The sequence below is a fragment of the Watersipora subatra genome, chromosome 8 (assembly GCF_963576615.1).
Source record: "Watersipora subatra chromosome 8, tzWatSuba1.1, whole genome shotgun sequence".
Taxonomy (NCBI): domain Eukaryota; kingdom Metazoa; phylum Bryozoa; class Gymnolaemata; order Cheilostomatida; family Watersiporidae; genus Watersipora; species Watersipora subatra.
Genome location: NC_088715.1, coordinates 27,690,157 through 27,717,312, shown reverse-complemented (window position 1 = coordinate 27,717,312; position 27,156 = coordinate 27,690,157). Strand labels below are relative to the sequence as shown.

General features: G+C 35.8%; 2 protein-coding genes across 3 annotated transcripts in view; both read right to left on the bottom strand.

Annotated features, from left to right (window-relative positions):
- Positions 1-2,150: 2,150 nt before the first annotated feature.
- On the bottom strand, positions 2,151-7,967 carry LOC137401683 (mitochondrial import inner membrane translocase subunit Tim9-like). Of its 2 annotated transcripts, none has more exons than XM_068088142.1 (4): positions 7,949-7,967; positions 5,771-5,880; positions 3,623-3,718; positions 2,151-2,547 (listed from the first exon to the last, which is right to left on the bottom strand). In XM_068088142.1, the coding sequence occupies exons 2-4, from the start codon at positions 5,789-5,791 to the stop codon at positions 2,386-2,388; spliced, it is 279 nt and encodes a 92-aa protein (XP_067944243.1). In that variant the 5' UTR covers positions 5,792-5,880; positions 7,949-7,967; the 3' UTR covers positions 2,151-2,385. The 2 variants fall into 2 exon arrangements, with proteins under 2 accessions (XP_067944243.1, XP_067944242.1); XM_068088141.1 differs by having other exon boundaries at positions 7,837-7,955.
- A 1,792-nt stretch (positions 7,968-9,759) lies between these two features.
- The window catches only part of LOC137401701 (DDRGK domain-containing protein 1-like), a 28,730-nt gene continuing 11,333 nt past the window's right edge, over positions 9,760-27,156 (bottom strand). The window contains exons 2-9 of the mRNA XM_068088160.1: positions 19,245-19,334; positions 17,634-17,690; positions 16,336-16,448; positions 14,900-15,001; positions 13,168-13,287; positions 11,994-12,032; positions 11,096-11,152; positions 9,760-10,346 (exon numbers count right to left, since the gene is read on the bottom strand). Coding sequence (XP_067944261.1) covers positions 10,143-10,346; positions 11,096-11,152; positions 11,994-12,032; positions 13,168-13,287; positions 14,900-15,001; positions 16,336-16,448; positions 17,634-17,690; positions 19,245-19,334 — 782 coding nt within the window. The 3' untranslated portion in view covers positions 9,760-10,142. The remainder of the gene's footprint in view (positions 10,347-11,095; positions 11,153-11,993; positions 12,033-13,167; positions 13,288-14,899; positions 15,002-16,335; positions 16,449-17,633; positions 17,691-19,244; positions 19,335-27,156) is intronic.

The window sequence follows — 27,156 nt, the reverse complement described above, 5'->3', positions numbered from 1 at the left end:
CAAACATGGATAACTCGCCCACGGATAGCTCGAACATGTGGTTAACTCGAAGTGTTTCTTTGGTCCGTTCCCACGTAATGATAAATTGCTATAGATAACTCGACCTCAACTCTGTTAACTCGAACAGTTTTTTGCCCAACGGCTACCGAGACGGTTGTTATCGCTTTAGAAAATCAAGTCATAGAGGTAAACCTCAACTTTTCGTAAGTTATAGGCGTCGTTATTACCACCGTCGGCAAAATATTTTTGTCAACGACTTTTCTAAAGGTTTCGTGAATTTTGATTTTTACCAAACATCCGCTTAGTGATTGCCTTTCGGAAGCATGGAAAAGTGAGGTGACCTTCGCATAAACTTCAAGAAAAATCGGCAAAATTGATCTCGGTTAAAACGCTCCAAAAAAAGATGTCTTTTCTTCTGAGCATTTCAACTACGATCAAGTTTTGCCAATTTTAATCTACAAAACGTCCTGACAGTCACATCACATAAAACAGCAAACCAATCTCATGTGATAGAAAAATCTCCTATACTTTTTGATAAAAAAGTTTTAAACTTTACATTAGAAGCATTTAATTTGAAACAAGCCATTTATGCTTTTGATTTCTATTATAGTTTGTATATGTTCATGTATCTACTAATAAATAAATAAATGGACTTGTGACAGTGCTCTAATAACTTGAACGCTCTGATAACTTGAACATTTTCGCTCAGTCCCGTGAAGTTCGAGTTATCCATGTTTGACTGTATATTGCGTTAAAAAGTGATACCATAAACATATCATGGCATGTTCTTTAGACCAGTTCTTGTAATGCACATAATGAAGTCACAGAAGAAAGCCTATGACAGTGAGGCTGGTGATCCGTGCTTCATTCCTGTGGTGCCACTTCATCAGTTTGTCAGTTCAACAACAGTAATTACCCCTCTCTACAGTAGGGGCTTTTATAAAGCTGGAGAGCACTACACGAATCATATTACAGTCATTCTACTAAAAGCAGCGGTGTCTGGTAAGTGGGTGTATGTGTGTAACATTTTTCCTAGCCTATTTACTAATAACAAGTTTAAACTTGCGTTCAACTACCACTGGAATCAAAGGTTGTATAGGTAGGATAATATACACGTAGGTGTGCATACAATTTGAAATCGTCTATCTATAGATACGCGAGGGGATTACTCCTTAAAATACTGAAGCAACTTTCCTAGTTTGAAAAATATTGGCATCGTTGCACACATGTTCAGGCCTATCTATTGACTTGCTATCCAGAATTAAGTTGTAAACAGACATTTCAATTGTCATAATTAATGGCTTATATTATGTTATTATCTGAATGCCGGGCAATGCACAGACAATAGAATAATTGCTTAATAAATTTGATTAACTTACCTGAAAAGCTAGATTATTACTAAAATGTCTACTAAAACTATACCCGTTACAAACTGTACCCTATTGTATTCCGTGTAGCTTAATGGTTACGCTAGCCGCCTCTAGAACTGGAGGTCGTGAGATCAAATCCAGAGCCGTGTAGATTTATGTTTGCTAGATTTTAATTGCTATAACTGGACACAGGGTTTAACAAAAAGACAAACACTAAGACTTATACATGTATATAGATTGAATTTTTTAAAGGAATTTCACTAATAGACCGTTTAGATTTGCTTAGAAGGAAGTATCTTGCCATATAAAGCCGATTCACAGGTGTGTGTTGCAATTGTGATTAGCCCAAGCATTAAATGAGCTATGACAGTTTTAATCATTTTAATCTTTGAAAAATATTTACTACATCAATTATATAATGAAGTCATATATTACCAATATACCGTAGGTTATATGCCAGTGTTGTCATTAGCGTTGTTCCTGTTCAGCTAATACACGCCTCTAACATTGCACCTGCAGGAATTCTCATAAATGGAAAGACAGTAGATGAAAGCGAAGATGTTGTATATGAGGAGAATGCTGTTCGAGACATCACAGGCTCTACCTACAGTGCTGTGAGCATTCGCATCACAAAGCTCGGTATAGCAACCTACACCGTCACACACCAGAGCCCCAATGTCAAGTTTTCAGGCTATTTAGCAGGGGTGGCGGACCGAGAGAGTTTCTGTGTTGGAATCGGCATGAATCAACCAAGAAATGTTTAAAACAATTTTTCGTAAAAGTATGTTACTGTTATATTTGTTGATTGTTTTGAATGCGTTATAATGCTAGCTTTAACAAGACAATAAAGGATTATATTTTCGGTTAACTAGGCCAAGCACCATTGACTATAAAATAACACAATAAAAATCATGTATCTGCTTTCTTTTTCAACTCATTGTTCAATATTCTTAGCATGCATCCTAACCAGCTCGATGTCAATCACAGTCAGCTCTCTAGCCTCAAATCAACTTTCCTAAGTGCCGGATTGTGCATTGGTTGCGGCAGCGGCTGCCTCATACCGCTCTCGAGCAATCCTTTCATCCTCCTGTTTTTTGGCTTGAAGTTCGGAGAAAATAACCATAAGACGATTGTTAGAGTTGAGATGCTTGAAGAAGCAATTGTGGATGCATGATTCCTACAACAGGCACAGTAGTCGAGGAAAACTTGACAACAGAAAAGTGCGCTTCCATTAACGATGCATTAAGACTAAAAACTTACTACTATTTTGTAATTGCATTCACAGATATATACACAAGAGAAACATTGGCAGTTTGAGTGATTCTGAGGTGATGAATGCCACATTCTTGCAGATTCTTAGCAACTCGGTTGACTTCTCAGCATATCACCATTTATAGAAGATTTATTTTTTTCATTGTTTTAATTTGGCTGAAGTATGACATTATAAAATTGTTTAAAACTAAACTAATGAGTACACATTGAACACAGGCTAAAATGTAAAACATCTCTAATGAACTCACTAAAATAACAAGAAATTTAATCACAATTGAAAAGCGATATCGCATTGCTATTGTCCTTGACCTCAATTCAGCTAATTTTTACGAGTGATCATTCTTACAGATGACTAATATCGAGATATCTTTTGTTCCTCAACGTCGCTTCATTATAATAACCTTAGTCTCATGAAATCTCATTTTAAGCACTGTTGAACATAATATAATAGCTGCTGCAGCAGTTTCGCTAACGCGATGCCAAGATCCGTAGAGTAGACTGCAAATGTCGAAAAATATACATTTTTGTTTTGGTCTTATAGTTTATAATCCCAAAAATTATTAAGTTACTCAAATTTTTTAATCGTCATATTGTTTCCTTTAGGACATTGACTTTCCTTTTACTATCTTTGTTAACATTTGGATCAATTCTTTCATTCTCAATGCAATATCTACTAACCCCAGCTGGTTAGATCTCAGCCCAAGACTATATTTTAATGATCTTCCAAATCAACAACCAAATTTTGTTGGACCAAATTTGTTTTATTACGCATAGCTAAATGTAGAAGTTGTAGCACCAACATATCTGAAGATGCAGTAAACAAATCAGCCATGACTTTAAGTTAGTACCAAACAATCAAGATCTAAGAACTCCATAAATCAGAGTGGAAAGACAAAAGTGGCGGCATAAAATACATAAAAGGGTTGCAACGTAGACCCTGTTTATGAAGGTCCCGCTATATGAAGGTAGTGTGAACAAACCTCTGCATTGTTCAGGGTACGCTGGTTCAGATCAAACACACAGGAAGAGAAGCAGTTGTCTGTGATTCTGTTGTACATGAGCATGAAGTCTTTAAACTAAAAAAACAAACCTGTTATACAATAAAAACTACCCTAGGATGGGTGACAAGATAGATGGCATTTTTTTTCCAAATTTTAGCACTCCGAAAAATGAAACAAACATAAATGATTTAACAACTCTAAAGTTTATCTCTTGTAGAAACAAGACTAATCATGCCTGCAAACTAACAAAAACCCCAATTCTTACAGCAAATTACTGACGATGTAAATTGTAAGGCTGTAAGATGACGCAAGCTATAGACGACCTTCGACACCAGCATGCAACAAAAATGTCACAATTGTCGCAACTGCTACACTGCCAGAGAAATTGTAATTAAATTGTTACACATTATTATTAAATATACCGGTCTTCACATCTAATCTATAGATTTTGACTGATTGGAAGTGTTTATAGCTTCTGAAGGTTAGAGCTAGTTGACATAATTTGAAGCCATTTTTCCAGACAAAATTGTAGGAACTTGAAGCCAATAAGACTATCAGAATCAATTAATGCATAAAAATCAGAATGCACAATCCCGATAGCTCCACGATAAACCTCCTATTATACCTTACACGCATAGTCAAATCTTCTAACATATGGCATGAAAGTTTAAACAAATATTACTATGCAACCAAGTTTTCAAGACACAGAATTTAACTATTTTGATGTATCACTGTTTTGTAACTGAAAAATTTGGTGAAGATTACATCAAAAAGCAAAATAACGTAGAAATATAAAAGCCAAATTAGTGTAAACTTAACCTAGTCATGAAAGTAAGGCATACCACATCTCTTTATCCGCCTCCTCTTCCTCAAAACTGGTTCACTATCAAACCTCCACTTTTTTTCGCACGCTTCCAAAGTTGAGTAACGATGGAAATGTCTGTTGATTATTATTTCATTCATCTTGTTTCTTTTTAAAGGTCAACTTGCAACAAAATTCACATTACAGTTATTTGGTATCAAAAGATTCACCATGTTTTACTCTGTTGTGTTGTAGGTGCAAAATATGTGCGAATGTGGTTACAAGCTCTTAAAAGCTCAAAAACGAACAGTTAATCGCAGCCACACGAGACCGCCGTAGTTTGGATTCTCTTTCCAAAACGGCTCAAATATGATGCAGCTGTGGTAGATAGTTTCTGTTTACACTTTCATGCAACCTTATTCGCCGAAATATTTTCACAAATATACCTCACGCATTCAATAAAACCATGTCTATTGTTCTTACGCGTCTGTTTTATCGTCATTGTAATGCTGTCACTTTTAGCAGTGATATCTTATAACCTACCGTAAAAATTCATTTAATTTTTTAACTTTACCTCGAAGGAGTACATATCATTGTCTGATAATCGTGATGAGCCTGTTGGTCACCTGTGATAATCGAATAGTGCTGCAAACATTATTTTCAAAGTATTGGGTCACATGATCAGATTACGACTTGACGATTAGTTCAATCCGAAACAAAACTGTAAAGTAGCGAGCATCTATATCTGATATGGGGTATTCGGTAAAACCCGAAGTGTTTGTCATAAACTAGTGCTACGATAAGTTTATCTTGAGCTTTTTATTGGCCTTTCAATTCACGTGAGAACATCACGTGACAAGACAATAACCAAACTGTCATGGCTACATCAGAGAAATAAACGGATTCCAATCTACAGCGACTTTTCGTTTTTGAGCTTTTAAGAGCTTGTAATCACATTTCTACATATTTGGCACCTACAACACAACAAAGTAAGACATGGTGAATCTTTTGATACCAAATAACTGTAATGTGAATTTTGTTGCAAGTCAACCTTTAAGTATGATAACGTACATTTAATTTTTATATGGTTTCATGTTCTTTGTGTAGTAATACGTACTACTGTAAAAACACAAAATAACTATAAAATTGTTAAAACACTTAGATGCATTTCCAAAGTTACAGACAGGCAAATAGCCTAGCAAAATTCCAAAGATATTTTACCTCCAGTAACTATGTTCCAACATTCAATAACAAAAGCTGACATGTTTGAACTTTCATATAGGTGTTGTGTATGTATAATAGAAGTCAATGAATAGTGAACCCACCTGGACAGTGTGATCAACCATGATTATTCTGTGAATGTCACCAACAATGTTTGACCTGATCTCTGAGCAGAGATGACTGGCAGTGTCTGTGTAAAAGCTCTGCAAGCAACCTGCCATCAATAGGGTCATTGTGAGAAAATGATCAAATGTAAATTATGAAGGGTTGATTTTAGGCATGAAATTCAAAAAATTAGGGTTCATAGATTGGTTTAAATAAAAATAGCGATGTCATTTTAGGCATACAGCCCGAAAGGCAAGATCAGAATCTTTTTTGTAATTATTATTATTTGTGGGATAAAAACTTGATTGCCAATTAATTACAGATAGAGCAATGCATTTATGACTAAAATTAATAAGTCCCAGCAATGACACGTTACTAAAACACTACCTAGTACGAAATACCAAAACTCCTTTGTTCAGTCTTGTCAAGCAACTGTTTTCTTTTAATATTCCTGCATTTTATAGTTTCAACTGTTTATCATTCAACCGTTTTTACTATTTTTTTCAACATCAACAAAAAACTATTATTTTGAGAACCACATAGCTTTACCGGAATCACAAGCACTACATTCACACTAGAGTTTTCATGCGAGCAACATAGAGACACTTGACCTTTGCTTCCGGTTATTCTGTTCAATACACAAGTGAAAATAGTGCCTTGTTGACTCTGTCGAAAATGTATTAAGTACAACATGATACCATATAAAATTTTAATAAAAGGGATTTTGATACTGTATCTCACATATAGTACCGGTTTTCTTTTTTCATACTGTTATATCTGATATCAGCCATGTACAGATAGACCTAAAGAAGATAACAAGTTATATCACCATTCAGCTTACATGAACAGATTTGCGGAGTTACGACATCTACAAATCCCATCTTTTGGATTATCACCATCAAATGCCGACTTAAGCCAACCCACCCATCCCACTATTAAAACGTTAAAAACATTACATAGGAGGATGCCAGATGGTCACTAAGAGCTAGTAAGTGGAACTCATATTATCAGTGGAATGTATTAAATCGCGCTCTTACAAGAGCACGATTTAGGACATACGCCTCGCCGCACTCTCAATAAGCAACAACACCCAGATGATAACAGTCTGCGCCATGCGGTACATCTGGTACCAATCTACACCAGACCAGGGATTTAAGTTAAAGATTAAATTTTAAGAAACCTCCACTGATGGAGGAACAACAGGACATAGCCAAGAATTCCCAAAATTACAAGACTCAGAATTGAAGGCCTAAAACATATAGTTTCACTCCTGAACACCAAGGCTAACTTTTGACCAATACAAAAGGACGCATATTCACTCATATGCTTCACTCTTTCAGCATAGCTTCATCATGGCAGGCAGACGTGTCAGCACATTAAGTGGAAGAATCGCTTCCCAAGAGAAAAAGAGGGTGACTATATTTTAAGTCTCTAGAAATTACTTTATATTCTTATAATTTAGCCTAGAGTGTAACTTATTATATCTTTTTCTTGTTCTCAGATAAAACAAGGTTTTGAGAAACCCAGTTTTATATTCGATACCTTAGGGATTCCCTTTTTCAGAGTATAGTCCAAGATTCCCACATCTAGGAAGGTCAGTTGTAAAATCTTGATTACATTAATCAACAAGACATTGGTTAAACAGTTATTAATCAGGATTAGTCCATATCTGAGAAATTAGTACTGACAAGTAAGCAGTGCATCTGCGTTCGATAATAAACTTGAGCTGCTCCCTAACAGTTGTGAGATTACTTGGCAGGATAATCCAATACTATCAATAATCAACGATTGCTCATATATATAACACCAACAATACGATGCATGCAAAATAACACAGCCTAAAAATTTGAGTGTTCATTGTTTAAGAAGACGTTCAGTGAAAAGTTTTTTACAGTTTTGTAGAATAATCAATGATGTAAAAAAACTGTAAAAGTTAGTTCGTTATTTCTTCATTAAATTGTAAAACCCAACGGCTTTTTATTATTTCAAGTTGCTAACATTTACCCATTGAAGGATGCTAGAATTGTGGTGTATGCAAGCGAATGTAAAATTATAAGCAACGTACACAAAACCTGCTTATGTGCACCAGTTAAAATAAATATAGTATACGTAAAACAAATGGTTTCTCTTTATCAGTAATAAGTGTTTTGTAAATTTGAACGGTAGCAAATGTATACCAGCACCCAGCACCGACGCAGAAATGTATCCAACTGCAATCGCTACAAAGAACTCTTTCAATCGTAGGCTATGTACCGAGAATGCGCGCATGTGTATGCGTCCTTGGGAGTGCGCAACTCCAAATTACAATGAGTGTGGTAAATACAGTGCACATGGCTAGTTCTGTATGTACATGCATTGTTTAGATGTGTATGTATATACAGAACTGTATGTACATTGGCTAAACATGCACATGCGTTGCTCTGTTTTTAGCTAAAACTGAAACAGAAATAGTGACGGAAACACTAGTTAGCCTGTATTAGACATTTGGTACACATCTAGCACCATTAATCAGGAAGAAACAACCACTGGCCAAAAAGTTGAGAATTGATTTCAAAACTTTCATTCAAATCATTTGAATCAACTTTGAATTCAAAACATATCAGCTTTATTATGACATGTGAAAGCCTTAAGTCGATACGCGAAAGTACAAGCTAAATAAAAATCTATGTTACCACTCTTAAATGCTGTTGTAGCTTATTTTGTTCTAAATGAGTTATCTACTTTCAGTATTAGTATGGTCCAAATTTTCTTATATATATATGGATAGTCTTCACTTCAGTTGTGTTTGTCGTTAGGTGCAGAGGACTCTGGTTAGCTGGTGCTATAGTGTTATTCACTGTCTACGTGAGTGTCGATGCCGATAGATGGAAGGTAGTCTAATGATGGTCAGGTTACGGTTCTACAACTAGGCTAATCCAATGCTATAGTTCATGTAACGATGCCTCATACATATACGCTACTGTACATACACCTCCAACCAACCCTCTAAAGTCTGGGTTGGGATTAGAATAGCAGTCTAGACGTAAGATATTACGATAAAACATACATGTTGATTGATCCACTATTAGTATACAATTAACTGATGTTGCTTCCTTAGTTGCTAGACATGGAATGAATATCACTACTTCTACATGTATATAAATGAACTAAATAGGAGTTGTGTTCCTACTATAGTGTTGCTATGGATTGAGTAAATAATTCCCAACTCCACAATCAAATGATAGGAATATTGTACACGTATGCAGCACGTGAGCAATGGTTGTTGATGCATACTTGTTTCCATTAATGGGAGATAATATATGCTATAGGAATGTATTGTAACTGCTAAGTTTTTTACCTATCAACTAATCTCTTGACATTTACGTGTGTGGGAACATCGCTAATATACAGCTGTTTCAAAAACGTGATTTTCAGCTATAACAATGCAAATATATTGAAAATAGCTGTTAAATGATAACTATACCTTTGGTCCCATTACACGCAATGCTTCTTCACCTTTAAAATAACCAGCTAATAAAATAGACACTCCAGAATCTCGTACTCAGAATACTTCAGAATACGTACTCACAGTTGCTGGTCTGTCGTACCAACAATATGCCTTCTTTAATGCATTCAACTTTTTGATAATAAAAGGTGACCAACAGCATTTAGTAGTCCATTTTTACAAAATCCTCGGAAACACTACCTGCCACTAAGAATAGGTACATGAAATGTAGACAGCAGAAACTTGCGAATTATTAGAATCACTCACAAGAGTATTGCATGTCTCTAGACAATTTTACATGGTGAAATAACTTTTTACAGCTACAACACATTCTAACAATGTCACTTTTTCAATTATTTAAATTCTCATGTAACTTTCATAGCACTGTATTAAGCAATACATAAACATTTCAATTAAATAACAGTCTTTCTCCAATTACTGACCGACTGTCAAATAACTATTTTATACAAAGAGCAATTCTGAAATTACAAAGTTCAGATGATGGAACGTGGGAAGGTAAAGCAGTTTTGACATACAAATATAGATGCTTCAAATTACACATTTGTCACCAAAAACAATGCCATGGCAAAGTCAGCTTATTAACGTAGTGTGTAAAAAACTTGCTAGAAAATAAACAAAGGTTCGCAATTACCAACAAAATAAGTTCTTTAGTTATGTTCTGTACAACTACATCAACTTACATAATTCAAGGCCCAAAGGATTCCAGCCGATTGGACACATCAGCTGTGACTGACACATGAAACAGTTGAAAATCCAAAATCAACAGAAAGACCGGTCTAATTGTATATTTAGACAATTAGTCAAATCAACAACAGAAAAACGAACTATAAAATGCAGAAAACACAAAACCAACAGATAGACTGAGCCTATGCACCTAATTCTGGAGTGAGACGTACGAGTCTGTTACTAGACTCTGCGAGTTCCTGTATTGTAACACGCCCCCTCTGTTTTATGAACTTTGCGACGGCCTGTAATTCGTCCATCGTGACATATATAAACTTTCCTCTGTCATCGAGCACTCCAGTGAGTGTACCGTCAGCCATCAGAGACTCTATTCTGTCTATGACAGCCTGTGAAAATAGACATACACCTCATTTCCTACGTACAAACTAATTTTTTCTACAAAAATGAATTTAAAATATATCAATTGTTAGATATAGTAACTGGCAACACTAAATGAATAGTTTAAAAATATAGAACACTTTACAGAGAGTGTAAGGTCATTTCGGGTCATATCTGTTTGCTGTAACACAAATTCAACAAGACAAACACTAAACAGAAAGTTCCCATCCCCCATCCCCATCACGTTATAATGATGCTGCTTATGACAAGACCCTTACATGAATGCTGCCATCAGCGCGACAGATTTTTATATAGAAGCTAGGAAGTTCTTTATTATCGTATTGATCCTGATAATACTCGCTATTAAATTTCCCCGGGCTGTTCCGTTGCCAGGAGTTACACAAAATGCCATCAGATAATTTTTCTAACACAAATTGTTAATTACTAAAGAATATAGCAATAAAATAGAAAAAGAGACCTGACCAATCATCTCATGAGAAATAGGACTGCACAGTAGTTGAATCCATAAAAATGCAACATTATAAAGGCCCAAGCAGAGTAGCCTCAATTTGTAGAAAACCAGCGTTGACAATCAACAGAATAGAACTTTGAATCAGTTTGATTTAAGTTCGACAACAAATACAGGCGGTTGTTAGAGTTGTATGCATTTGACCAGTATTGACATGTGATCCCTTGGCAGGTGCCTGACAAGTTGTAACAGTTACTTATCTGTAGCTTGTGCTTGTCACCAACTTACCTGAGTTTTAATGCTGAAGTGGCTGGCTAAATCTTCAAGTATGACAACCTTCATTTTCTAAAATGATTATAATAGATAAATAAAGACAATGGTCAGCGGCAGCAAGGACTAAATATACCAAACCTGAGAGTGGAATAATTTGCAGTTTGAGCAAATTCAAAGTGGAGCACTTTAAATTTATATTTTCTGTCACATCGACATGACAACAAAAACAAACAAGAATTTGATAAGTAGGGGCTCTACTTCTACTTTCACTTTGTCATCTTATCAGTTTTATTTTACCAAAACGATGATGAAACATAAATTTAGCATGCTCATGTTATATACCATTTACTTGGTACAATCAAAACAGAAATATTTTCAGTCTTGATTTTATTTCGTAAATGATAAATAACATGAAAATGCTAAATCTATGTTGTAGTCATGATGAAATTGTAGTCATACAACTTCTAAAATTTAAAACTCCAAATTGAAAAGTTCTAAAAATATATTTTAAGACCACACATAAGTTGTGAGTGACCTTTGAACTCATGTGTCACCAGTATACATTACATCATTAGATCACCTTCAACCGACAACAAGTCTAAAATGTTTATACAGTTTTGATTTAGCCTATCATCTACAGGCTGATCAGGTGTTAAACATGAATCACTGTGAGATGTCTAGTAAAAAACCTTCTAAATTTGTAACAGTGTGTATGAGTTACAAAAAACTAGCATTACAGCAAAAATCTTCTACTTCATTTACTAGTAGCAGAACTAGATGTTAGTTCAACTAGTTGTATGAGACAAGGGAGACAAATCCAAAATAGTAGCTCATAATTCTCAACAGTATGAGAGGTGAACCAACTAGTGGACATTTATGATCTACTAGTAAAAAATAAGTGAAAAATAAATACCTTTATGTAGTCCACAAACTGCTGGAGGAGGTCAGATTCCTGCAAGGACAGAGCAGGAAGTTAACTGATTCGCATCACTAACTACCTATGCCGTAGGCATGCAGGGTGCTCACAACGACAGTGAAACAGAAGCATACTGTACGGGTATCTGAGTATGGGTAGGGGAGAGAATGATGGTGCTTACAAATATTTATAAACAAGGAGTTATCCTCTCCCAGCACATTCAATAGCTAGTGACATGATAAATACTCTATTGATTAGAAGATGAACCTAAAAAGGATGAATCTAAAAAGGATGAATCTAAAAAACAATTTTAGTATTTAATAGTAAATGTCTTTCATAACATAAATGATTGATTGCCATAGGTTGCTGAAATATGGAGAGTATATTTTTTAATTATTCATATAGAGACATGTATACTCTGTGGATCAGGTCTCTCTGACCAGGTTCTTGTATACTTAAAATCATACCGAAAATTTCCATAATTCCCCTATCATATTAAAGTTACGTGACTGGAATCCAAATACAATGATAGCACCACCTAAGTGATGGGAAGCTCAATGAAATCTGGATGGAACAGCTGAGTTTGAAAGAACAGTGACTACAAAAGGGTACACAAGTTCATCCATGTAAAGCCATACGGATGCTCATCGCAAGATCAAGCTGAAGGAACCAGAATTAATGCAGAATAAGACTAACACCAATTTTCACCAAGTTTTCATACAGCGATAGCGTAAGCAACACAACTCCACATGGCTCTGCAATGTCATCATGGCTACAGTCGTGTTGATCTCATTCGGTCGTGATCCAGTGTCACTGTTTGGAAGCGAAAAACTCGTGGGGTGCACCATCTTTGTGCCAAGGAAATGGCCAACGGTGTCACACTTGTTCATGCGCATGGGTCCTCCTTTCCTGTTACTCCATAAGTTATCTCACAACCATCACTCTACTAGAGCACCCTATCGAAACACGATCTGCTTCTCGACCCAGCAGGTCGAGGTGTGCCAGGTCAACACCTGGCACACTAGGTGTTGCTACACTCTTGTTGTATGGAAGCTTAGCAACAGCCTAGAGATCAGCACTGAGAGCAGCGAACATGATGTGACACTGAAAATACACTTTTACTGGAAGCTTGGAAGACCAAATGATGATTGTAGACAAACATGTCACCTACATCTGTCTGCATAACGGCATCTTCCCCCTCCTCCTCGACAGCAAACTGAGACTTCATGGCGAGATATTCCTCGTACTCTTGCTTTTCCTTCTCCTCCCTGGCCTTCTTCTCCTCCTCTTCCTAAAACCAACCATCTCTTACCATTATCAACAGGAGCCAAAATGCTAAAAATAAATTCTTCCTGTCTTACTAAGATATATTCTATGAAAAATATTTATCAAAGGAATGGGAAAATACAAATACAATAAATATAGAGAAATGAAAATACAATATAATTCAATTCATTTGTTTAGCAGCCAAAAGCCCTTTTATACTCATCAACATCTACGGCAGGTAACTACACATAACATTAAAACAAATGCATTATGTATGTTGCGTTTGTTAATAATATAATAGTAGTTGGTTAGCAAAACATATTATAGTACAACCTGGATATCCACCAATTGATGAGCGAATGACTGTGGATGAGATGAAACATGAGTCACCCTAGTCGCTAACTAGAGCTGACATAATAGAAAAACAATAGAACATTTACTTAGTAAAACAAAGCAATATGGAGTAAACAATTGCTAATAATTATATAAACTAATAATTTATAGATATAAAACTCAAAGTTTGCCATTTGGTCTGTTCAGCTATAACAATAGAAATGTAAGATTGAAACACCCGCTTCGTGCTGGATTTGATCTCGGCAATAATCTTACAAATTAAGCTAAGTGAGATGCAATGAATTCATTGGGTGAGATGAGTAGTTATGTAGGTTAAAATACACGTAGCACTCAGCGTTGCACAACGTCACTAAAGCTTGGTCTCACGGCTCTTATTAGTAAGTTTAGCAATACGGATGGTAATATACTCAAATTAGTCATTGGCAATGTGCCAGGCAAATGGCAAGCAACTACATAACCTGTCAATGTTTATAAGCTGTATTTAATACTCGTGCAACGCCGGGAATTTCGCTAATGTGTTTATATAAAATGTGAATAAGCATATCTGTTAATGTAAGATTATCTAAGCGAACTAAATTTATGTGTAAAAGAAACTAAAAAGAATGTAAAAACTAAAATGATCCATTAATCAATACGGGGAGATTATGATTATTGAATTACATTAGCATTACATTAGATACACTCAAAGAGGAGAGTAGGCAAGAACATAAAGGTGCTCATATAGATATCTGACATAATTTACTTAACCAATAGTAAGTAGCCAATTTAATTAATATGCTTTTTAATTTTTGAAATTTTTACACGCATTTTCATCTTCACTACAAACGACGCTGAGAATCTTGGAAAAACTTTAAACATCAGACTAGAAACTACTTTGAGCATCGAGTAGAATATTAGATGGACTGTTACAACTTATTTATAGAGCTCTTGATAAAGCAGACAGTCGAAGTTTGACTGTTTATCAAGGATTCCAGGCGGATTATCTTGTAGCAAACATTAGATAATTAATAACCAACGTCGTCGCTAGTAATCACAACATTTTTAAACTCTGGAACTAAGGCTATGAATCTATGAGTGACTCTCGAGCAACAAGACGTAGATAATCTTTAAGATATTCTATAACAAATGTATGGTTAAATTATAAGGCAGTCGAGGAAAACCTATTTCAGTATTAGCGCTGAAGGAGCTAGTTATGCAATATGAAGTAATGTTTGCGCTCATCTGAAACAAGACTAGATAAGTTTGAACACTGCAAGACAAGTAGAAGCAGGTGAGCTGAGAACCTTTTGTGCTTCCAGCTTCTTTTGCCTTGCTTCCTCCTTTTGCCGCTCTTCTTCCATAAGTGCATCTCTTTCCTTCTTCTCCTCTCTTTCCCTCTCCATTGCCTAAAACATGAACAGAATTGAGTGAATTAAGGAGATATTTATATAATAATCTGGTACTCTCAGACTATGACAAAGTCACTTCCCCATTTATATGCTTGACCTTTACCTGTCCTTGAAGTTAGCCGCTCTTGTCTAGTTTCCAACTTACTATCAAACTTTCACAATGCATGTATGTTCAGATAAATAGAAGTAAATTATTTCAGACCAGTATCTAGTGATGTGAAACTCTTGCATGTCAATAGCTCGTAGTTTTATACTGTTTTTGCCTTATGTTTCCAGCCTATTATAAGATGCTCACCGAGACGAGCTTCAGAAAGCTCGAGCATATCATCTATCTCCAAAGCTGGATGATGCAGAATCTTGTTTGATTACAACTCAAACTGAGAGATTAAGAATAAAATAAACGGTAAACATGAAAAAGAAGATAAACTATTTAGTAAAGAAACAAAAGTAAAGGAAACAAGTCAACGGGTCTTCAAAAAAGTTCAATCACTGTGTTTCCATGCTTCGAATGGGTTCGGAGTTGCCTGCTGCAGACGAATTAGCACCCTACCGTTTCAACGATTCGAAACTGCGCTATAAATCTTTCCGCGAATTGCGATATATCTTTCAAAACAAAACTTGTTAAAGCAGACTCGGTTTCGGGTCAAGGTCATTATTCGTGTCAACTAGTTGCAGTAAAAAGTAATTATTTCATCATCCTCCTATGAGTAACCCATTCTTGGCATGTAAAGACAAAAAGAAACGGCAGTGAGTAGCAGTATGATATTTTTATAAAAGAAACTCGCGTGGTTGTATATTAAAATACTTCTACCTTGACTGGAGAGAGCTTAGCAGAGTACTATTGATTCAGATACATCAGCAGTGAGAATATTAAAAATGTAGAATGGCTCTCCCAGCCAATGCACAATTTTAGCGACGCCAAATGGCATAGACTGTGTTCATATTTTACCATTTCTAGGACTCGGGAGTAGAAGCAGCTGCGAACCGCTTTGAAACGTGGAAACACAGTGAATGTATTTCGATGAAGATAGTAGTGAGGACACCGAAAGGAAAGCCAGTTAGACGCTTGTGAAAATAGAAACAGGGCCTTTGACAGAGCTCTAGCGACTAAAAACTCATTTACTCATTGACTACTGTCACCGTGTCAAAGGAGAAATTGAGAAACACAAACGAAAAGCGAAATCATTGGTTGGCTCCTCAAACGTGTCAGAAACTGAATAGTAACAGTGATCACCAGGGCATGAAAATAGTAAGTGTTTAGTATGATTGCAGTAAGGATTATTACAGATGCAGCAGGTATTCACTCCCAAACAAAAGTGAGAGGAGCTTACCTCTCGTTCCGCTCGTTTCCTCACTTTCTCCTCTAGCTTAGCCATCTTCTTGGCTCCAATCTTACCACTTGGCTGTTCGATATAGTCAAACACATCGCCTTCTTCCTCAGACCCTGCCAGTATCATAAGATGGACATGTCGGTAATCACTCCAGTTCTTTGTGCCTGCACGCATGTGCTCAGCACAAAAAATAGATTTATAACAGACTATTTAGTACTAACCAGAGCTGAAAATCGGTTGCTATGATGGAAATTTGTGAACTATTTAATGGCTATTAAATAGGTCTAATTAATACCAAAATTTTCGTGATTCATTTTGAGGGCATGAGTGGACAACCCAAAATTTCTGTGTTAATCTAGAACTCTCCTTTGCTAGATCAAAATTTCTAGGGAGACAATCAACAGCAGAAAGTTAAATAATGTACTGTCATAACATGTCCGCCGAAAGCTCTTGATCTCGACCAATCGGGTTTCGACAATTTTTTAAAGCATTTTACCAGTTTATGGTACAAACTGGGATAAAATGCTTTAAAAATTGTTCTTTTCAAACAGATTAATATTATTCACCTTACTTATAACGAAAAAAAAGTTTTGAATTTCAAACAAATTGCTTTTTAGGCAGCATTTTGGAACCGATGCTATTTACTTATTTACAATAGGTAAACATGGAAGACAAAAAATGTTGCCATGTTTTTTATTTCACGTGATCCTTTCTAGGATGCGTTCCTGTACCTTTTCATAAGAACTTTGTTTTGATTGAAATGTTACCATAGGATAGTGTTCGCTATTTTAATGTTTGTGTTAAAATCGGTAAAAGTATAACAGAAAATGTTTCGTTTCATTTCATGATTTTAGATACAAAATATTTTACCAGCATAATCACACAGTCTGTTTCTACACATATGATTTAAGTTACACAGTGAGTACCCAGGTCTCTGAGAAACTAGAGCTGAGGTATGAGTTACTACAGATACAGCAGTACAGTACATTCCACGATGTAGTCATGTCTATTTATAGATTTTTAAGAGACAGTCATAGTATTTTACATATTCCCTCTATTATTACAAGTATACACGATTTATGGTGAAAGATTGTAAGAAATTAGTTATAAATGGGTGTTTCCTAGACTTGAAATGAATTAAAATTATGTACATTAAAGTAAGTTCAATGAGAAAATAGTTTTACATTTCAAACAAATCATTTTTTGAACAGCATTATGGAGATTTGAATGTATTTTGAAAGAAATGAGAAAATGATGATTTTTACAGCATTCATAGATGCATCAATTTATAGAGTTACCTTCATCTTCGTCTCTTCTAGCTTGTTCAGCTTCCCTGGCTCTCCTTAGCCTATCCACTGCAAAGATATGTCATATAATGGAGAGCAGGCTAAAGATATAAAGCTGGAAGCATGACAAATAGCTGATGGAAATATGATAGTTTAGTGCTTGAGAGGTTAAATAACAGTTGGTTCATCAGCTAAGACTGCCGCTATCATCATAACACTGATCAATACCGGATGATCAGTGATCAATACCGGATCAATTGCATTAGTTGTGGAATTACAATAAGTTAGCATAAAAATATTAATTTCTTGTCAGTTTAATAATCTATTGGAAACAGAAAACTAGCTGAAAACCTTGAGGGGTACTCGACAATGAGACCAAAAGATGCTCAGAGTCAGTTGGGGTGACTAAAACTGTTGTCATAAAACGTTGAGTTATCTCCTCTTAATCAATGAGTAAACAACTTCTAATTGCATAAGATTCATCAACAAGGTCATCTATTCAAAGAGCGCTAACTCCTGATTAATTCAATTTTTTTCACATTTTGGGTTAAGTTGATAATAATTCTGGAGATAACATGACGGAGTATGCAAGTTGCCTAAAAACTAAATTTCCTTTAAAAAGTATGTGATCAAATGTGGAGCCACCTACTATACTTTAGTATTTCTAATAATAAAATTTGAAAGATATTTTTTATAAAATTTTTCATAAAAACGTTATGAACAAGACATCAAAACTTTTTTATAAAAACATTTGAAAAATGTTATGAAAATTTTTTTTCATAAAATGCCTAACTTGAAACGCGTTTCCATTTGAATTGCCTTATTGTCTTCAACAAAGAATACAAAAATTTGTTTCCGTTTAATGCGCAGTATCTCCTCATTCTGCTGCTCTCATTTACTAGTCTTTACAAATGATACACTGGCTGATATGTTGCTAAACATAACAGCTTTAAACTTGAATATTTTTCACTAAATGTTATTTTGAGAAATGAATGCTTAAAATGCCAAAAATGACTGAATTAATAGAGTATGGAGAAATAAACATCTCAGACATTTGAGAAAAATTGAAAGAATTTAGCACAACAGATTGAGAAAAAAAATTCACACCGATTAACTTTTGCTAACGTTTCATTATTACAGCTCAGAGATCAGCGAGTGAGAGTAGTATACAATTAAGAAAATTAAAGTTTTAGCTCACCAAAAATATAATAAAATCACAAAAGGAGTATATTTTTAAGATTAATATGATATACTGTATATAGGGCCTATCATATTTAATATGATATTATATTTTAAGTTCAACTCTCATTGACTGAGAGTTGAATTTAAAATATATAATCCAGTTATACATAACTTGATTGTATTTAATATAAGTAGTCTATATTAAATTACAGTATATCAAATCCTAAAATTCAAATGTATGAAAAATTATGGAAATGATAGGACAACTCTATACTTTTGCATACGACTGTAACATATCTCTGTGATTACTACTCATTTACACTACAAGGAGTCAAACCAGAAATCTAAAAGGTTAATCAGTGAAAAGAAACAATGGTTTCAACGTCATCAAAATGTGTGGAGTTATGCTCTCTTAAAGGAGATTCCAGAACAGGATCTTACCCGGTCTCCTGCGCCGAGCGCCAGGAGGAACGTTCTCACGAGGGACAGCTCGAGGTTGTGGCCCCCTACCCTCATTCACAGTCTCTGTTTCTAAAACACATAGTCATGCGCATCACAACTGGTGCACGTAATAGTTTCTCTGACTTGCTGACAAGAGGTAAATAGCTACTTTAGTTACTGATAAAGGGCTCGTCAAAATCTAAACGCATGCATTGTCATTCCTTCATCCTTTCACCGAATAAGTTGGACATCAAATCAAAGGTACTGGTTTACTTTGAGTAGGGACAACGAAGAAGGAGGTGCAAAATAGAAACTTGAGGTAGTTTGAAACCAGACTTACTAATTAAAGCAGATTTATAGATATGATGAAAGAATTCTAGAAACCACAGATAATAATAGCTTTTTCATATTCTCATTTATGCAAAAACTAAATATACATGTACATTTCTTTATCTTAGGCTGCTCAATGCATGATGAAATTTTCAAATGCTGCTAATCATGATTTTCTACTGCCGCCGCCATGAGTTTACATAGCAAGAATTGAAAATTTCAACATTTCCAAAGCTGTTGAAAATGGAGCACTATGCGCATTTTATTTTTCTCTCTCTCTTGCAGTCGATAGTTTGGACAATGAATGTCTTATGGTTTAGGTTTTCCACCGGCTTAAATGCAGCATTGAAATCTGCCTTCTCTTGTCATGTTTGGGTTGAACAGATGGTTTAATATCTGTTGAAGTTTCCTCAACATTATAAATTTATTTTTGTGATATTTGATGTTGCACAAGTACTCAATTCAAAATGTGAGCAAAAATAAGCTTTGTCAACTTGTGGAACATTGATTATTGATATAACATGACATGTATCAATAGACAGCAGAATATAATAGCCGGGATAACATATAATATAATAGCCAGGCTAAATTCATAACAGCCCATACCAAAAAGGGTGAGTTATTTTTTATTTTGAAAACCCAGCAATTACATTAGTATAACTTAATGATATGTATTTTTGTCTAACAAACCATCTTGAAAAGGTTCGATAAATGTTTGCGACGATACAACACTATCATCTTTCAAACAGCTGAACTGGCATATGGTAGCAATAATAACCTGCAATTGTTATTGGTCTGAAATGCTACTCAATGATATTCTTTTTCAACGATTAAAATTATTCCATGAGGAAACTACCTTTGATTATAACAAAGCCATTTGTCCTGTAGCCTGATTCATAAAATGCATTGACTTTGCCACTGTCATACCTCCTTTAACATGAACCTACGCAAAACCTTTATAGATTTTATCGGAAAGTATTGGTAATTATTCTATCATTTGTGATTTTTTTGGTGTTTGAGGTGATCTGAGTGCCAGAGTGTTTCTAAATTAAATCGATAAAACGGTCAGATCAATCGAAAGTGATATGATGCATTACCTGAAACCCAGCAAATCATGCATGCTGCAAATACAAATTCTTCAAAAATTAAAACCGCATGCGCACAGCAACTAAGCATTAATACGTGGTTGATACTGTGGATCAACGAACACAGCTGATTTCCCAAGCGTCTGCACAGAATCGTAAACAATTGTTTAAAGCTATGCTTAATAAGCTCATGAACTTGCTCTCTGACTTCCACATCACTTCAATTCGTGTTCCACCATTCTAACAAAATTGGGGTCTTTGTATTGCATTCTCATTTACATAATACAGTCATACCTCAATATACAAGTGCCCCAATATACGAGCAAATCGAGATACGAGCAGAGATTCGAGGCAAGTTTCTCCCTTGAGATACGAATACGGTAACGATACGATTCTTGATGTCCACAACGTGGTTAGGTTTCTCCGTGGAGATAAAAGTAATCTTTGAGATACGGGCTGGTTCATGATGGCCACAACATAGTTAAGTTTGTGAGAAGCAATTTTCGAGAACAACATCGCTCATTTTTCTCCTTGAATCAATTTAAAAAAATGTTTTTAAAAGATTGGCTATATGTTATAGCGAATGCGAGGCAAAAAGCGCCAAACTGGAAATAGATAAAAAAATTAGGATTCCAAAATCAAAGTGAGTTTACTAGAAGATTAAAACTTGGTTTCAAGTGTGTGTCTAGTAAGCCAAACCCATTTAAGTTAAATTCAGAGTTTCTGATACAAAAGTTTAGTGTACCGAACGAGTTGCTGTCAAATCTCTCTCAGATCGCCGTAAGCTGCTACGTCTGGTTAGAAGATAAAAACTTACAGTAGTGTACATAGTAATGTTAATGTTTATGGCAGATTTTAACAACTAAATAGGTATTTGTTGCTTTGTTAGCGTAGGTACCGAATAATAATTAAAAACACTTTCCACGAAAATATTCTGTTTTGTGTGGTTTTTCGTAATATAACAATGGAATAATTTACACTTTGTGATTTTATATAAAAGATAGTGCCTTGAGACGCGAGTAAATTGACATACGAACTCAGTCCCAGAAGACAGTTAGCTCGTATGTCGAGTTATGACTGTGGAGGCATTAACATTTTATATCTATAATACCACATGCTGATTGTGATCAATTTGTTTACCAACTCATACCCAAGTCTGAGCAGCATTCACATCTTGCAATTGTGTTGCGGATGTGTCAAAGTAAACTCGATACTTGATTTTGTGATGAGTTTTCACGAAAGATGTGCTGTGCATGTATGTACAATGTAATGCAAGTTCTTACTGCATAAAGTACTACAAAATATGCACTAGCAACATTCCTACTGCATCCAGCACTGCACATTGTATAGTCGGTCATAAAGCCACTGCAACATTACTGCCTATTGCACATTAAAAATAGTTGTACCGCATATATACCGCACAGGCTACTAGGCCGTGGGCCAAGGCAACTTATCTTGCATTTCCGTTGGCACCTCTTTTCAGTGGCAACTTTTTGCATTTACTAGATAGATTTAATGATGTAGAATTTATATCCAATGAGTTGCAATGCCTACCAGTCCCGCTAGTGGAAGAATTTTCACTTTTTAGGTTTTGTAGATTTTAAGGAGTCGCTTCCTTTTACACCAAAATGTAATTAGCTCTTTACTGAGCAAATCACAGTTTGTCCATCTATTACGAAGGTTAAGGTCAAAGCATTGCCAGATGTAATTTATTTTTCTTTTTATGCATGATTAGAACTTTGACATGGCTTGTCTAACCCACATGAATGGTTCTCAAGAAAATAATTTGATTGTAAGTCAAACACACAAGTCAAACACATAGTTACCGTCTAAAAAACTGGAAAAACACTTTTTAAAGAGTCTGAAAAATCTGTTTCCAATGGTGTCGGCCTTCAACTTGTTTGCAAGAGCTCTCAGATTCACAGAACATGCTATCAGAAACTGACTAGCAAAAGCAAGATTGAGCTAACTAAAAAAACACAGTGATGTGAGTATTTTTTTAGACTACGAAACACTTTACTACTCAGACATTTTAGGTAAATTAACGTGAGTTATAATTATTCTATAGCATAATAATGTAATTTAATTATATAATTAATAGTTGTTATCGAAATGAAAGGATTGTTGACATGGTACTCTTTACAAACCAATAGTGGTGGCTACTGATCAAGGTGCTTGCATTCAGCTTTAGAAAAAACTAAATTCCTATATAGCTAGGCATTGGCCATTAGTTTTAATCTTGTTATCAAATGGACAAAGCATGCATGTATTGACTCTGGTTTATTGGTCTTCACTGACTATGTGATAGTGATTTCTTCAGTCAATGTTGTCCTGTCCTGGTATTTATTTAGCCACATGAAAAGAGTCGAGAACTTGCCACTCATGATAAACCTTGTCAACATGAAGGTGAGCCACCAAAGAAAATCCCACGATTCAATTCTGCTGTCCACTTCTTCGCAAACAAGACTTACACTTGAATGTATATGGTGTGATTTGTAAAAAAGTGTGGTACTATGTAGCCAAAACAGAGTCTGTTGGTATGTCTACCTATCCTATAAATTAATTTCAGACTTGATTTCTTCAGTTTCTTTGACCATGATAAGTAATCGATAATCTGTGCTGCTGTATATTGCTTTGCAGTCCAACCTCTACTGGTATGGTGCCAATAATTGCCATCAAATCACCCTGCTTGCAATAGCTGATTTAAAATCCTATCAACATGTTCAAACATGGTCGTGTGTAGACACCTTGCTAATTTTGCGAGCGGTATACCTACCTACATATGCAGGTGGATTGCAAAGTGTTGCTACTATCAAACAGGAAGAACGTATACTCATGCACTTTTATCAAGATGCGCTTGCTTTAGAGATGACCTATCATAACAAATGTTATGAGGAGTATATCTGCTTCATGCTCGATACTTGACTGCGTATGTGGCGAGTATTCTGATCAATCTTGCCTCGACAGAATCAATTAAGAAGACTGTCCACCAATTACCTATGGTACCTTAAAACTTTCTATGTGAAGAAACAAGCAAAAAACTGTACCTCTAACTGTAGTTTTTTGATATTTCAGCCAAGGCCACCTGAGGAAAAACGAGTTAACAACATTCTCAGAGGACCAGTTCATGTCTGTGGCAGACATGATCAAACTACCATAAACGCAATGACTCCAAGCTATTGAGGATGCGAGGCCTTCCCCGTGGATGCCAACGAGAATGGCACTACATCCTTAATGGGGGATGTGGGGGCCATCCAAGGATGCCAGTTTATTAAAGCTCTACGTAGCAGTGCTATTCCTTCAACATTCGAACAACTTGCTGATACTTTTCTTGATGTGTTTATTGCTTATGCTAAGAAGTACAAGACTGCTTGCATGGATTTTGTGATCAACAGCTAGTACAAGAAGAAAATCAAGGGAAGCGCACAAAGCAAAAGATGATAAGTCTACAAAGCAATCTTCATATCAGTAACAAAGTTGTGAAGACACCAAACTGAAAAGCTTCTCACAAGTCTGGAAGCGACAAGGAAGTGATGTTGACATTCATTGTTTTACACTGTAAGGCAACAGTCAGAAAGGTTACCCTAATACTCTCCACTAAAACAACAGGATCATGCTACCGGCTTAGTATTAATCCTTATGCTCAACTCACTACTACAGAGGCACCTAATTTGGCTTGTGATTACGAGAAGTCGGACACGCATCTTTTGCTGCATGCGCGTCATGCTGCTGGTGACTATTCACAAGTGAAGATCAAACATTTTGACACAGAGGTTGCTATTATGGCAGTTGCCCATAGTAAGAATATTAATTGTCAAGTCCATTTTCCTTGTTGGACAGAGAGGCAAGAACATGCTATTAGATGTCAGTGCAATGGCTACTAATCTCGGAGATAATCTACCAATGTGAAAATATCATAAACTTGTATGCTTGCTCCGGCTGTGATGCAGCTTTGCCCTTTGCAGGCAAATGGAAAAAGAGTCACAGGAAACTTTTTAAAAATAGATTTCGACTGTCAGCAGGCAATGAAAGGACTCGAAAAATAATTTAGGTTTCGGGGTAATTTTATTATCTCCGTTAGACGTACACATGCAGAATCTATGGTCAGCAAGATAGCACCCAGGAAAATGGCACAAACTATTTATATCAATGAACAGAATACAAGACATGAATTGGCTAAGATACAGGTTATTTGTGTTCAAGCCTGGTGCAAGTCAGGGCCCCTCTTCTATTAATCGCCGAATGAGCATGTGCAACGCACCAATTATGTAGCAGCTACCTACATGTATATGGAAAGATGCAACAACACAACAAGCCAATGCACCATTTCCTCATTTACATGGCTGGATATCGAATAAAGAAAACGATGAGTATGTAGTGAAGTGTTCTATCAGCATTATCGCCCCACCTGATATTCTGCAGCCAGTTCTATGTGGGTATCAAAAATCCAACTGCTGACTAAAAATATGTGCCTGTGTCATGACAAAGCTGCCTTACAATAGAGCTTTGCACAGCAGTAACAGCAGAAGATGCCGATCGTGAGAACGATGACTATAAAATCAGCAAATTGAACAAATAGTTGGGATGTGTGATATATTGAAGTATCCTAGCTAGTTTTGTAGAACTGCTGATACTAGTATTAATACTATTAATAACCATGTTCAGAGTGCTTGCGGCTTTCTTGTTATCTTGTATGACTTATCAGTGTCAGGTTATAAAACATAATGAAAGACTGAGTTCTTTTTACAAGTTGAAGCTATTAAATCATATAAATACATGAATGTTTATATATGGTTACATACATGCATATACAGATATATATACATATGTATATACACGTATATGTATATAGTTTACATGTAAGTGTAACAAACACAAGATATGGAATGTGACAAAATAAATGGAAAACAAATTTTGACTTCATCACTGACATCCTAAATCACTGCAAAGTAATTATAATGACAAGTTGCAAATCTGAAGCTTTTACAGAGGGATCTAATCATATTGGCAGGGGAAATAAATCCTATAATGATTTTTATCAATATTCTCTCAGAAGTGGGAATGGCAGCTGTGGCAACTCTTCAGTTTTGAATTCTCTATACCCAAATTAGTCTAAATCACGGCATAAATTGCGACTAAAAGGGGGTGCCAACGGAACTTCATTTCGAGAGCTGGTTTATCTGCTCATCCCACTGCCTATACTGCCCAGTAGCAAAAGTACACAATGCAATTATACAGCATACTGAATAGCTATGACATGCTTGTACTGCTAATGCAACTACGCAGATATCCAGCTGAAATTTCCTGCAACTGTAATGCTTTCTACATATATGCGCGCTAAGGAGTACTTATTAGCGTGTAGTTATTGTTTGTTATGTTTTTATTCATAATGGTGTAATGGATTCGTGTGAACTACCTGCGCAACTGGGTTGTGCAGGTAGTCAATGTGTGATTCTAGAGCTTGTTATCCGTTAGCTTGTTGGAAAATTAGTAATATTCAGGAGAAAAAGCCAGAAGCTTTCTTTTGGGAATGTACCACTCAGGCAGTGAGGATGTCCCAAGCTACTCTATTTTGTTTATCATTAATATACAAACCTTGATCAATCACGTTTAGTATTGACTAAGTATTGACGTTGGTTAGTTTTTTTTCAACGTAATTATTGTGTCACTTGCTAGCTGAAGCTTGCACAGAATTGGCGAACAGTAATTTGAGTACAGAATTTGCTAGCAATTTTGAGATACAGATTGGACTGTGTCATACAAATAACTATCACTTCAATCGTGTATACAGCTCTTGATTCAAATTTGCACATTTGTGGTTGTGTTCTTGCGTTCCTGTTGCCCTGCTACTAGCCGTGGCACTTGTATACACAATATGAAAAAACAACAAAAAGTTGTTACGCAGCACCCAGCTGCAAAGATGGCGTGCCATCTTCCCTTTTCCACCAGCTTTCACCACCATGACGTTACACACCCACAGCAAAATAGCTACAGCTAACCTTAGCTAAAATATGACAGTTCCTAATGCCAACACATGTGCGAAAGTCAATAACCACTCAGCAGCCTATGCTGCCACAGGATGTTTTCTATTTAACTATACTAGATAGTGGAGAAGCAGCCCAGAGCTATCTTTCACTCTTATTTATATAAATATGGAGAATAAAGTAAGACCAGATTCTTGGTCAAAATTTCATGCTGAGTTTAATGATATAGTTTCTACACCTATAACTGGTCACATTTAGAAGTTATGAAACGATTTTATTTCGAGAGAGGACAACTCTAAAATTTCGAAAAATCCCTATTTTCCTGCTTGGAATTACTTCTATGAGGCAAGTGTTCACCTTTTAGAGTTATAAAAGCGTGGAGGATGAGGAGTGTGTCTTCTATTGTGTGGAAAATTGCGGGGAAACCTTGGTTAGGGTTCTTCAGAAACGTATCGATGAAGCTGACAAGTTTGCTATAGAAACTGCAGTAGTAGTGTTTGACCAAGCTATATA